Below are 12881 nucleotides of genomic sequence, written 5' to 3' on the forward strand. Positions count from 1 at the left end.
AGCAATGTCTCTGCAGTGCTGGGACACAGGTTCGATACCCAGCCTGGTGCAATGGGTTAAGGATCCATCGTTGTCACAGTTGCAGTGTCGTGCGAGGCTGCAGCTCAGATCTGCTCCCTGGCCTGGGAACTCCATACTCCACATGCCTTGGGGTGGCCAAAATGCGGGGGGAGGGAAAGAAGTATTCCATTTCTGTTAAGTTTTCTGAATTTCATAATTGTACTGTAGGTGTACTGAAGAGAATATCATTCTTTGAAACTACCTTCTGAAGTATTAAGGGATAAAGAGACAATGTATCCAATCCACTTTTTCCAATGGCTCAGGAAAAATTACGTATATGTATATGTGTGTGTACATATACACACATGTGTGTGGGGGTGGTGGGGGTGTGTGTAAGAAAATAAAGCAAATTTGCCAAGTGGTAAAAACTGGATTTTTTGAGAAAAGGGTATTATGTGAGTTCTCGGCATTATTACAATCTTTCAGTAAGTTTGAAATTATTCCCCCCCCGCCCAGATTTTTAAAAATCACATCAACTTTGTACACAGTATGATATTCGTTTCTCTTCTAAGTTGAACTGTGTGTCAGAGGGCTGTCTTAGGCTCCACTTTCTCTTTGTTACCGTGTTCCCTGTCTCCATGGGGCTAGTGACTAGGACTCTGAGGAAGGCGCATGTTTGACAGAGCATAAAAAAATAGAAACAGAAGCTCCGAACATCAGAGGTTAAGATCTAAAAAATCCCATGCGTGTTTCCAAGCCCTTCTCTGCTGACATTAGAAAGGCATTGCTACATGGGCCTCACGTCCTGAACTTCCCCCAGATAATCCCACATGACTTTCCCAACTCACGGATTTTCCATTTGGTCACCCACTCAACCTTCAGCACAGTCATATCTTTTGCAGAGCTAAAAATAGCCATTCTGTCAAGTGGGAAGTTAAATAAAGTACTAGTTACAGTGAAGAAGATAACTTCCCCAAGGCTATTTTTTTAAAATGATGACAATGCATCAGCAAATCAAAGATTTCGACAAAATAAAGGCATGAAAAGTGCTCTGTGGCATGGAGTTGATCACTAAATTCTTACCTCAGTGGGTAGGATTGCCAGCTCTGGAGCCAGATCTCCCAGATTCAAATCTTGAATTTGCCCAGCTGCCTAACTTGACCTTTTTTTTTTTCTTTCTTTCTTTTTTTTTTTTTTTTTTTTTTTTTTGCTTTTTAGGACCACACCTGTGGCATATGAAGGTCCTCAGGCTAGGGGCCAAATAGGAGCTACAGCTGCCAGCCACAGCAATGCAGGATCTAGAGCTGCATCTGCAACCTACACCACAGCTCACGGCAACACTGCATCCTTAACCCACTGAGCGAGGCCAGGGACTGAACCCACATCCTCATGGATCCTAGCTGGGTTCGTTACCACTGTGCCACCATGGGAACTCCTGCTTGACCTGTCTAATCCTGTGTCTACACCTGTAAAATAAAGGCTGTAAAGTCCCTACCCAGAGATGAACTTCACAGACACATTGAACAAAAGCCAAAAACAGGAGAGTATGTATTATAGAATTCCACTCATAGGAGGTTTGAAAACAAGTAAAACCGTAGTGGTAGAGGTCAAAATATTTGCTACCTTTGTAGAGGGGAGGGTACGGACTGGAGCCTTCTAGGTGGTGGAAATGAAATTTCCCTTGATCTGGGTGTTCTCTACAGAGATCTGTAAACATTCATTAAGCTGTACATTAAAGATCTGTTATACCTCGAAAAATAAATGAAAACACGGTACCAGACAAAATTGTTGTGAGCATTAAATGGGAAAATATATACAAAGCACCTAGTACATGATAAGCATTCAATATAAGTCGTCGTTAGTCATGTTATTATAATATGTTATATTATAATCAACTTATTATAATAATAGAATTGTTATGGAAGATGAATCTTTTTATCAGTCCTCAGTTCTTAAAAGTTTTTCATACCATTTCAAACTTCTTTCTCCTACCTTTGCAGCTCTATATTGCCCTTTAGATAAAGGGATTTAGATAAAGGGATTATAGAGTTCCCATTATGGTTCAGTGGGTTATGAATGCAACTAGTATTCATGAGGATTTGGGTTTGATCCCTGGCCTTTCTCAATGGGCTAAGGATCTGGCATTGAGGTGAGCCGCATTATAGGTGTCAGACGCAGCTTGGATCCTGCTTTGCTACGGCTGTGATGCTTAGATAATGGGATTACAGTTGACTCTTAAGCAATGCAGGGGTTAGAGGTGCTAACCCTCTTCTCAGTGGAAAATTTTCATAATTTATAGCCATTCTCTTTACCCTCCCCTTTACCACCCCCACTTTCCCATGTTAATGGTTCCACATCTGCAGATTCAACTGCAGACCATGTCATACTGTAGTATTTGCTATTGAAAAAATCCATGTATAAGTGAACCCACAAAGTTCAAACCTGTGTCATTCAAGGCTCAACTGTATGTACGGTTTAGAAATCTTTAAAGAGCTTTATTTTTTTTTAAGATGTAAAAAAGGTGGCCAAAAAGATGTGCACTTGGATAGGAGTTCCTGTTATGGCTCAGCTGTTAAGAACCCCACATAGTGTCCATGAGGATGCAGGTTTGATCCCTGGCCTTGCTCAGTGGGTTAAGGATCTCACATTGCTGCAAGCTGTGGCATAGGTCCCAGATGTAGCTGGGATCCCACATTGCTGTGGCTATGGCATAGGCCGAGAACCCATATGCCGCAGGTGTAGCCATTAAATAAATAATAAATAAATAAATAAATAAGTTTCCGTCGTGGCTCAGTGGAAACGAACCCAACTAGTATCGATGAGGACGCTGGTTTGATCCCTGGCCTTGCTCAGTGGGTTAAGGATGTGGCGTTGCCGAGAGCTATGGTGTAGGTTGCAGATGCGGCTCGGATCCCTTGTTGCTCTGGCTGTGGTGTAGGCCGGCAGCTGCAGCTCCGATTTGACTCCTAGCCTGGGAATCTCCATATGCTGCAGGTGCGGCCCTAAAATGACAAAAAGACCAAAAAAAAAAAAAAGAAAGAAAAAGTGCACTTGGAAATAACACTAAATCAACAGAAAGGATTTGCATGGAAGTCCCCAGAAGTTGGCGAGCTACAGATCTTCAAGGGCCTATGAGGATGAGTAAGCACCAGGGCTGGGCTTTCTGTTTCAGTAAATGCTAAATTCTAGAGGAAGTTTAAACTGAAGGGAAAAGGTTCAAGAAAAGACAAAAGAACAATGGAGTTACTGTCATGGTGCAGTGGTTAACGAATCCGACTAGGAACCATGAGGTTGCGGGTTCGATCCCTGGCCTTGCTCAGTGGGTTAAGGATCTGGCATTGCTGTGAGCTGTGGTGTAGGTTGCAGATGCAGCTCAGATCCCGAGTTGCTGTGGCTCTGGTGTAGGCCGGCAGCTACAGCTCCGATTCAATCCCTAGCCTGGGAACCTCTATATGCCGCGGGAGCGGCCCTAGAAAAGGCAAAAAGACAAAAAAAAAAAAGAGACAAAAGAACAATGTCTTTGAAACATGTTTTAAAGGAAACATTACCAGTCCTGCTGAGTCAGCTCACCCTCTGAAGATCATCTCGATTTTTCTTTGGCACGCTAGATTTTCTTAAATATTACCCTCAGTTAAGTCACACAGTTATTTTTTAGGACTTACCTTTATAAAAGCATAGCCAGCACCATTATCTGTAATAGTGAGACCAAGCGAATCCTCAGATTTATACACATTCACTTCTTTTTTGATCCCTTTCACATGGGCAAATATGAAATCTTCAAGACCTATCTGTGTTCCTAAGAGTTTTCCCATGTCAACTCTAGGTGTGTTTAAAGTGCAATATAAGATCTGCAAAGAAAAAGAAATATTTGAGGTCAGCATCCGTCAGGAAAACATTCTGATCATTAGTTTATTCAACAGATACCTGAGTGAAATAGTCCTCCTATGGCTGTTTTAGACAAAAATGGCCAAATGAAAATTTTTAACTTTTTTTGTTACCGGAAGAACCTTTGTCACAGATATTGTCAGCCCTTCCTCCATTCCTGAGCCTTGCTTCAGCTCCCACTTCCAACCTTCTCCCTACATCCCTGAGTTTCACACCATTCCTGGGGCCCCTGGAACCTTGAGCTTTTTTTTTTTTTTTGTCTTTTCTAGGGCCATACCTGTGGCAAATGGAAGTTCCCAGGCTAGGGGTCTAATCACAGCTGTAGCCACCAGCCTACACCAGAGCCACAGCAATGTGGGATCCAAGCCATGTCTGCAACCTACACCACAGCTCACGGCAATGCCAGATCCTTAACCCACTGAGCAAGGCCGGGGATCAAACCCGCAACCTCATGGTTCCTAGTCGGGTTCGTTAACGACTGAGCCACAACAGGAACTCCACAGAACCTTGAGTTTTTAACACATCTCTAAAACTCAGGAAACTCGGAAACTGTTCAATTGCTACTTGTTAAATGGCATTTTAAGCCCTATCAAAATATGTCTGAGTTAGAACAGCTCTCCCTGCTCTAGAGGTCCAGCATGGCTGCCAAAGTCCTAACCAAAATCCCACAGATGTTTGAAAGGAGCGAGTGATGAGGACAAGGACAAGGCCACAGGGGACAAAAAAATCAATGCTTACAAGGAAAAACCACAACTCCTGCCCTTTCCTTTTTCATCCAGGTCTGTGGTGAGCAGGTGCGAACTGCTGGGGCTCTGACTTAACCCTTTGTGTTCCAGCAAGGACATTTGGGTTTAGGCAAATATTCCCTGGCATTAAAAATTTATTATTCACGGGGTGGAGGCAGTCATTTAAGCCAAGAACAGCTCCTATCTCGTATTCCAATTGGGAAGTCCGCGGTATAATTAGCCTGCTAACAAAAATCATTAATAATGGGTGGGGCCAGAAGGGCGGGCATACGCATAGAAAACAGCTTTTCTGACTTCCTGTCTCAAAATAATGGAAGAGTGAAAAGAAATGAAGTTTTCACCCTGCTCTTTTTTCAGTGAATCTGTTCATGGTGTTCACAACAGATCCCAACCACCACTAATATAAAAGCAACTTACCAAACAGACAGAAAATAAAACATTAAAACATAATGATGATAAAACAGGGTGGAGGGGGAAGTCCCCCCAAAGGAAATCTCACACAAAATGAACATCTAGTTACTAAACCACTTCCTTTCTTTCAATTTTTTTACATGCTTCACTGCAGAGTAAATACTAGATTTCCTGTAGGTATAACCCTTTTCTATTGTGTTTTCTCCCTTGCAGAATAAAGTTCCATTCTGGGCAGCCAAAAGTTGGCAGGCAAGGGATTGGGGTTTTACTTTTTCCTAGAAGGAATGGAAACTCCACCGAAAGTTGTGTTGAAAACTAGCAGAAATGTAATGGTCACTGGGAGGTGGAGTAAGAGCCCTCTGCAGCGGCAGGGAACCACATCAGTCACTCAAGGGAGGATAAAAACCCATCACTCACTCAATCTCAACACATGGCTACTAAAAATATATATAGGGATGGAGTTCCTGTCGTGGTGTGGTGGTTAACGAACCCAACTAGGAACCATGAGGTTGCGGGTTTGATCCCTGGCCTTGCTCAGTGGGTTAAGGATGCAGCGTTGCTGTGAGCTGTGGTGTAAGTTGCAGATGAGGCTCGGATCCCGAGTTGCTGTGGCTGTGGTGAAGGCCATCGGCTACAGCTCCAATTCGACCCCTAGCCTGGGAACCTCCATATGCTGCGGGAGCGGCCCTAGAAAAGGCAAAGACAAAATATATATATATATATACACACACACACACACACACACATATATATATGGATTCAAACCCTTCTCACAGATACTGTATTTTGAACTGAAAAAGAAGTGATATACAATTTTCTAAATGCTGCAAAGTTCGTGCTCATTCATTTACATGCAATCATCTACTGGACAGGTGCTTTTTGCCAGGTTCTGTGCTGTACACCAGGTGTACAAAGATGACTAGGACCAGTCCCCATGCACGAGGAACTCCCAAGCTGCAAGCTGCTCCACTGAGGTACAGTGGGGAAATGCGAGCCAACTGTTGTGCATTAAAAGCCCTTGATATTTAGGAGTTACCATTGTGACTCAGCACTCTCATACCCAACTAGTATCCATGAGGATTCAAGTTCGATCCCTGGCCTCACTCAGTGGGTTAAGGATTCGGCGTTGCGTGAGCTGTGGTGTAGGTAGAAGATGTGGCTCGGATCCCGCGTTGCTGTGGCTGTGGTGTAGGCCGGCAGCTATAGCTCTGATTTGACCCCTCGCCTAGGAACTTCCATACACCACAACTGTGGCCCTAAAAATAAATAAATAATAAGTAAAAAAAAAAAAAATTTAAGCCCTTGATATTTAAACCAAAAAGGAACCCCAAATACATATTATGAACTTTCCAACCTCCATTCATACATTTTCTTCAATCCAAAAAGCCTGTCTGCCCGCCCCCCCACACACACCCCCATGCCCTTGTCTACGGAGACGCTGCATGAATGTGCCTGCCCAGGTGGACTCACTCTTTCCACTTTACTCACATCGTTTAAATGTAGCACCTCATTTGAGTGTCTGAGTCACCTTGCCTTCAAGTCCAATTGGTGTGACACGTATTTGTCACCCTCGCTCAGAGAGATGAGAGCTCAGTCATCTTTCTCTCTCCTACAGTGGCTGACACAGTGCCCTGCTCAGTTATATCCAAATGGCATTTATAGTGCACATTCACTCACCTCATTTAATAAAGCCTACCTGTGTACTGGGTTTTATTAACCTCATTTTGCAGATGAGAAAATCATGACTTTGTCCAATTAGCACAGGTAAGAAATGTTTAATGTTAAAGAAAAAAACAAGAAGCACTGAAGTGGTTATCTAATCAATGTTCATCTAAGAAATGCTTGCTTCCAGAGATACTGTAGACAAAAGATACACTAGATAAAAGGTGGTATGATGTAGACTGGAACATCATTTTTTATATTCTCTGGTGAACAAATTAAATTAAAAGAAAGTACACTCAAGGTAAGGTACCACATCAGGAAAAGGATCCATCCATTAGCTACAACTTTCTGATGATTTTCATGGTGAAATGAAATCCGTAACATCTTCCAGAGTATCCATATTTGGTACTTTACCACTGTCACTGCCAATTTTCAGAAAGTTGGTGGAGTACTCATGATTATTCCACTTTCTAGAGCAGTACTACCCAGTAGTAACGTTAACAAGCCACCTAAGTATAAATTTCCTAAAAATCACATTAACAAAAGATATAGGTGAAATTAATCTAATTTCCTTGGATAACCCCATATATCCAAATATCATTTCAACATGTAGTCACATTATTTTAAAAATGAAACTGAGCCTTTACATTTTTTATTAAGTTTTTAAGGTCTGGTATATATTTACCCTACATTTTATCTCAATTTGGACTAACCACATTCAAAATGCTCAGTATCTATATTTGGCTCGGAGCTACCATATTGGGCAGCTCTGTTGGACCCACGTCTTTATTAATTTTATACTTTGTATTTTTCCCATCTACATATAGCTATACATATGTTTCTTCCTAAGCCAAAAATACCGTAGCTTCAACTCAACTTCTAAATGCTGTCTATGTTAAAAATCTTCCCCATCCAGTTAAAGTCTAGCTAAACTACTACGTTTTCTATTACCACCCAAAGCTAATGTTATTTCTTCATCATCTATATACCTGTTAAATTTCACCCATCTCTGTGGAACTTGTGCTGCTTTGTAAATTTAGCAGGTAGGAATTATGTTACTGTCTTGTCTCATTTTGTGCTTGTCCCTATGATTTATAGAAGAGATATCTTAACAAAAGGAGAAAGCTATTGCCTTTTGGGGCCGGATGGAACGCCCTGAATTGTCATTGTGCTGGACATGGATATCTACAGTATCTATTCCTTCCCCGCCAATTTTCCTTCCCTATTTAAGTCATATGGTAGCCAGGGGAGAAGTGACTACCTCCTCAGTTCCATCAGGAATGAATCATGATGAGGCTTAAATTAGTGAAAGACCAATTCATTATCTAATTTAGGCCAATAAGATCCAAGAAAGAATTTGTTGGGGTTTCTGGGGAAATAACCTTTTTTTTTTTTTTTTTAATGGCCACACCAGTAACACATGGAAGTTCCCAGGCCAGGGGTCAAATCAGAGCTGCAGCTTCCAGCCAGCACCACAGCCACAGCAACTCCAATCTGAGCTGTGTCTACAACCTATACCCTCATGGCAACGCCAGATCCCCAGCCACTGAGGAAGGCCAGGGATCGAACCCAGGTCTTTATGGATACTGATCAGTCAGGTTCTTATCTCTGAACCATGATGGGAACTCCAGGAAAGAATTTTTAGGTGTGTTTAAAGCGCAATTTTTTTTTTTTTTTCAGAAAGTTCATTGACAGTATTCTTACCATACATTTATATTTCAATTGCTATTTTTCAGTTCCTATCACATGGTTATGATTATTCACCCTTGAAACTCAATATGGTTAGGGTGATAAGAGTCTGAACTACTGTATAGAGCCATTAATATAAGTTAATACTGCTTTTTCTCTGATGGTACCATTATATATTCCACAAGTGTGCTTTGTGAATAGGGTTAAATAAATCATTTGCCATTAGTGCTTCAAAAGATATTCTGGACCACAAACAGGTTACCCAATCTCTGCAAAAACACATCAAATTCATTTTTAAAACTCCAGGAAGTCCATTTCCAACTTTTTGTTTAAGGCTTTCCTTAAACAGGAACTGAGTTGGCCCAAGATTCCACATGTTCCAAAGATCTCTGGAAGAAACTATGGACTTATGTGGCTGGCATAACAGTATTTAGGAATGTGATTTTAAATATAAACAACTGAAACAGTTACATCCTGTGGGTATCTAAAGTAACAGTGTTACTAAATATTTTAAACACATCTCAATCCACCAAGAACCTTACTAAGTCTTTATATTTGTCCAAAATAAGCTCAATAGAAATATCAGTCAATAACATTACAGAAAATAGAAAGTGTATAATAATAAAACTTGTAATTACCTAAACCATACTTTCACCAGGAGTTAATACCACATCTTTGTACACAAGAAAACCACTTGGATTATGTTGTTTTTTTTTTTTTTTTAAACAAGTGGCCGCACCTGCGTCATATGGAGGTTCCCAGGCTAGGGGTCAAGCCACAGCCACTGTAGAAGCAATGCCAAGTAGTTATGTTGTGAGCCACACGGGAAGTCTGGATTATGTTTTCTATTTAATGGCTAGGGCTCTACCTATGCTGCTCTTACCATCTAAGCCTCAAAAACTTTTCTCAAAAATGAAAAAAGATGTTACTTCTGTCTAGTTAATTGCCCTTAAAATAACAGGAATTAAAAACAATCTGAAACTGGGGCACAGTGGCACAGTGGGTTAAGAATCCAACTGCAGCAGCTGGGTTGCTGTGGAGATGTTGGTTCAATCCCTGACCTAGCACAGTGGGTTAAAGGATCTGGCGTGGCTGCAGCTGTGGCTAAGATTCAGTCCTTGGCCTGGAAACTTCCATATGTCATGGATGTGGCCATAAAAATAAAATATTAAAAAAAATTGAAACTAAGCATAATCATTTGGAGCAAAAGATTACCCACTTACTCTGAGTGCTTGAACAGAAAGAATTAACTCTAGCCAAGCCAGAGTAACATAATTTTTTGTCTTTTTTTTTTTTTTTTTTTTTAGGGCTGCACCTGCGGCATATGGACATTCCCAGGCTAGGGTTCAAATTGGAGCTATAACTGCTGGCCTAACCACAGCTCACGGCAATGCCAGATCTTTAACCCACTGAGTCGGGCCAGGGACCGAACTTGCATCCTCATGAATACTAATCCCGTTCATTACTGCTGATCGATGATAGGAACTCCCAGAGTAACACAAATTTATTACTCAAAACACTTCCCAAAAGCTGAGTGTCATATCCTACATAATTCCTCAACCTACATGGTAGGTATGTTGTATGAAGGAACTTCCAGAACTCAGGTCTTCAGTGACAGTCATAGCCTGGGACACCTGCTCATCTCCCTTAGCTCTACAGTTTGGAGACTGGCTCCCACTTCTAGCAAAGAACTGTAAAAGTGAAAGAACTGGAGCGATGAAGGTCTGGAAGAATTTTTTTTTTTTAACAAAAATTAAAGTCTCAGAGGAGTTCCTGTTGTAGCTCAGCAGATTAAGGACCTGACATTATCTCTCTGAGGATGTAGGTTCAATCCTTGGTCTTGCACTCAGTGGGTTAAGGATCTAGCATTGCCACAAGCTGAGGTTGTAGGTCACAGATGCAGCTCAGATTCAGCAGCTGCAGCTCCAACTTGACCCCTAGCCTGGGAACTTCCCTATGCCGTGGGTGCAGCCATTAAAAATAATAATAATAAAGTCTCGGAAACATTAATTGATCACTTATGTGTACCAGGTACTTTCACATACCACCTCATTTAATCCTGCAATAATTCTGTGTAAGAGGCATGGCTCTACCCAACTTCTACAGATGAGAAAGTAAAGTATTTAGAGAGTTATATTTTAAACTATTTTATATATTTTATATATTAAACTGTTTGCAGTTAAATAATAGTTGGTGTGAATGTTACTCTGACTCCGGTGGTCCAGCTCCAAGCTCTTTCCCCTATAGTGTTGCTCTCTGATATGTAACATCTGCACAAAGACAGCCAAGCTACCCATCACTTCCCAAAACATTAGCTCAGCTAATCCACCTGTGCCAGCTCACAAGGGCAGGCATCCCTGTGCCCTGGACAGAGAAAACCAACTCAGACCCCTCACATGATTTGTCTAAGGTCACATAGCTACTGAACAACAGAGTCAAAACCAGAATTCAGACTTTTCTGCCTTTTCTAACCCATGATGCTAGAGCTATGATGTAAATATAAACTCAGCTTTAAATTTAAAACTCCTCAAGGGCAGAGACTACAAAGCTTTTGCTCTCTACAGAGCCAAACACATTGTTTAATTAATAAATCACCCACTTCTTAAAAGGAGCTAAGTTTACCAAAATGAGCTATTTGCAACTGGTCTTTAAAAGTCAAACATATTGGGTGATGAGTAAATATCAAAGTATTAATACAGTGCTTAACTTGATTTTCTGTAAATAAGTAATTTTAAATGATTTCCTCCAGTTAATTTTAAAACTGACCATAACCCCCCGAAATGAATGTAACTAAACAGAGACATTTAAGATCTCATGCCTCCTATTTTCCCAGTATAATATGTGTAATCACTTTCTAAGATTTTGTTTTTGAAAATATACATTATTTTATAAATTCAGTGCCTCTGCCTTTGTCAATGGCTATAGCTATCTAGAAAAAAAGTTTCACCATTTTGAAAAGATAAAATTGGCAACAAGACAGGTATTTGGAAACCTGATACTGTACGCTCTATTTAGCCCTTCGTGAGGATATTGTACAAAGCCCTGCCTCGAACTATGTGGAACTTTCTATAAATGATTCACTTCTAAATTAGCTGTCCTGGGTCAGCAGTGGCAAGTCTTAAATAAAAGGTGAATCATCCTTTGTACTGTTCCTTCTCCAGTACAACCACTTTTTTCCCCCACTGTTTTTAATGGGCAAAATAATGTGACAAAAATAATTTTACCCTCCCACAAAAAAAGATCAAATGACATTTTTAAATCTACCAAATGACTTCCCATTTGGGAAGTAACCAAAAGATCATCTTCCTTTGTTAATGATACCTAATCAAAGCAACTATGCATCAAAGAAAGTCAAAAACTCAAAGCAATTCTTAAAATACTCAGAGAGGTTAAAAGAATAGTGATATGTTTTAGTATTGCCTTTGTGGACATGATACAGACACTAAACTAAGTAAGATAAATCAAATGTGTATAGCTATATATATCCATCCACTTCCACAATATTCTTCAGATCAAAGGAGATATCTGAGCTAGAGCCTAGTCTAATAACGCTGCAAGGTTATGTGCCAATTTTAAAGACTCCGTAAATCATTGCCATTCCCTTTGTCAGGTGTTGTCTCAAATTTTCCATGTTTCTAAACCACTTTTTTTTAAAGCCTCCTCTTGTTTGACACTTAGGATGGGAGAGAACCTCAAATGCAAAGGAGACCATTTTTCATCTGGTTTCTGAAACATAACATTATAAATGGTATTAGTAAAGAGACCTGTGATTAAACTTTCCAGTTTACCAAATATACGAATATAATTTATTTTAAAATGGCCATTAGATCCCAAAAGGGTCCTTAAAACAAAATTTTAAAATGTGTTTGGCAGAATGCTCAGGGGGCACTGTGTTCACATTTAACCAGGAAGCAGACTTAGAAGCCTTACCATGAAATATCGACAGAGTATGTGATATTTAGAAGCCATCCAAATAAATCATGGAAAAGTGGGAAGCGAGCATAGGGAGCCGCTAGGGGTCAAGACGGAGTGGATGTAGGCGAGTGGTCTACTCCTTACTATTCCCTAGAACAGACATTCAGACGGAAAGGGCATTTTATGAAGAAAACGGGCCACGAAAAAAACTGTAAACATTTTGAGAGCATGAATGATTACAATTGATTTTTATTCTAAACGAGGACACCTGAAAGACATTCGAAATATGTACTGTAGCGTGACAGGGTCAGAGGTGACAAAGGAAAATGTACTACACGGTTCCCTAGATGAGAGGTGACAAAAGGCTGGGGTGAGGGATTGTATGAAAACTTACTGATCACTTTAGAGCCTTATTCACTAGACAGTTGGAGAAGCATTAAAAAACCTCACCCATGGGTAGGGCTAGTGTGACACACGGGAGGTTAGCCCTGAGTCTGCAGAGCGTGTGAAGACTCTTCTCGGTTCAGGTTGCTCAGTGTTGAGCCATCTCCCACCCCAGGGATAGAGAACCCC

The 12881-nt window shown here is 40.7% G+C and overlaps 1 protein-coding gene across 1 annotated transcript in view; it reads right to left on the reverse strand.

Moving 5' to 3' along the window:
• The window catches only part of GIPC2 (GIPC PDZ domain containing family member 2), an 83919-nt gene that overhangs the window by 51961 nt on the left and 19077 nt on the right, over positions 1-12881 (reverse strand). Inside the window, exon 2 of the mRNA XM_047794305.1 lies at positions 3663-3848. Coding sequence (XP_047650261.1) covers positions 3663-3848 — 186 coding nt within the window. The remainder of the gene's footprint in view (positions 1-3662; positions 3849-12881) is intronic.

Source organism: Phacochoerus africanus, chromosome 8 (genome assembly GCF_016906955.1).
Source record: "Phacochoerus africanus isolate WHEZ1 chromosome 8, ROS_Pafr_v1, whole genome shotgun sequence".
Classification (NCBI taxonomy): Eukaryota; Metazoa; Chordata; class Mammalia; order Artiodactyla; family Suidae; genus Phacochoerus; species Phacochoerus africanus.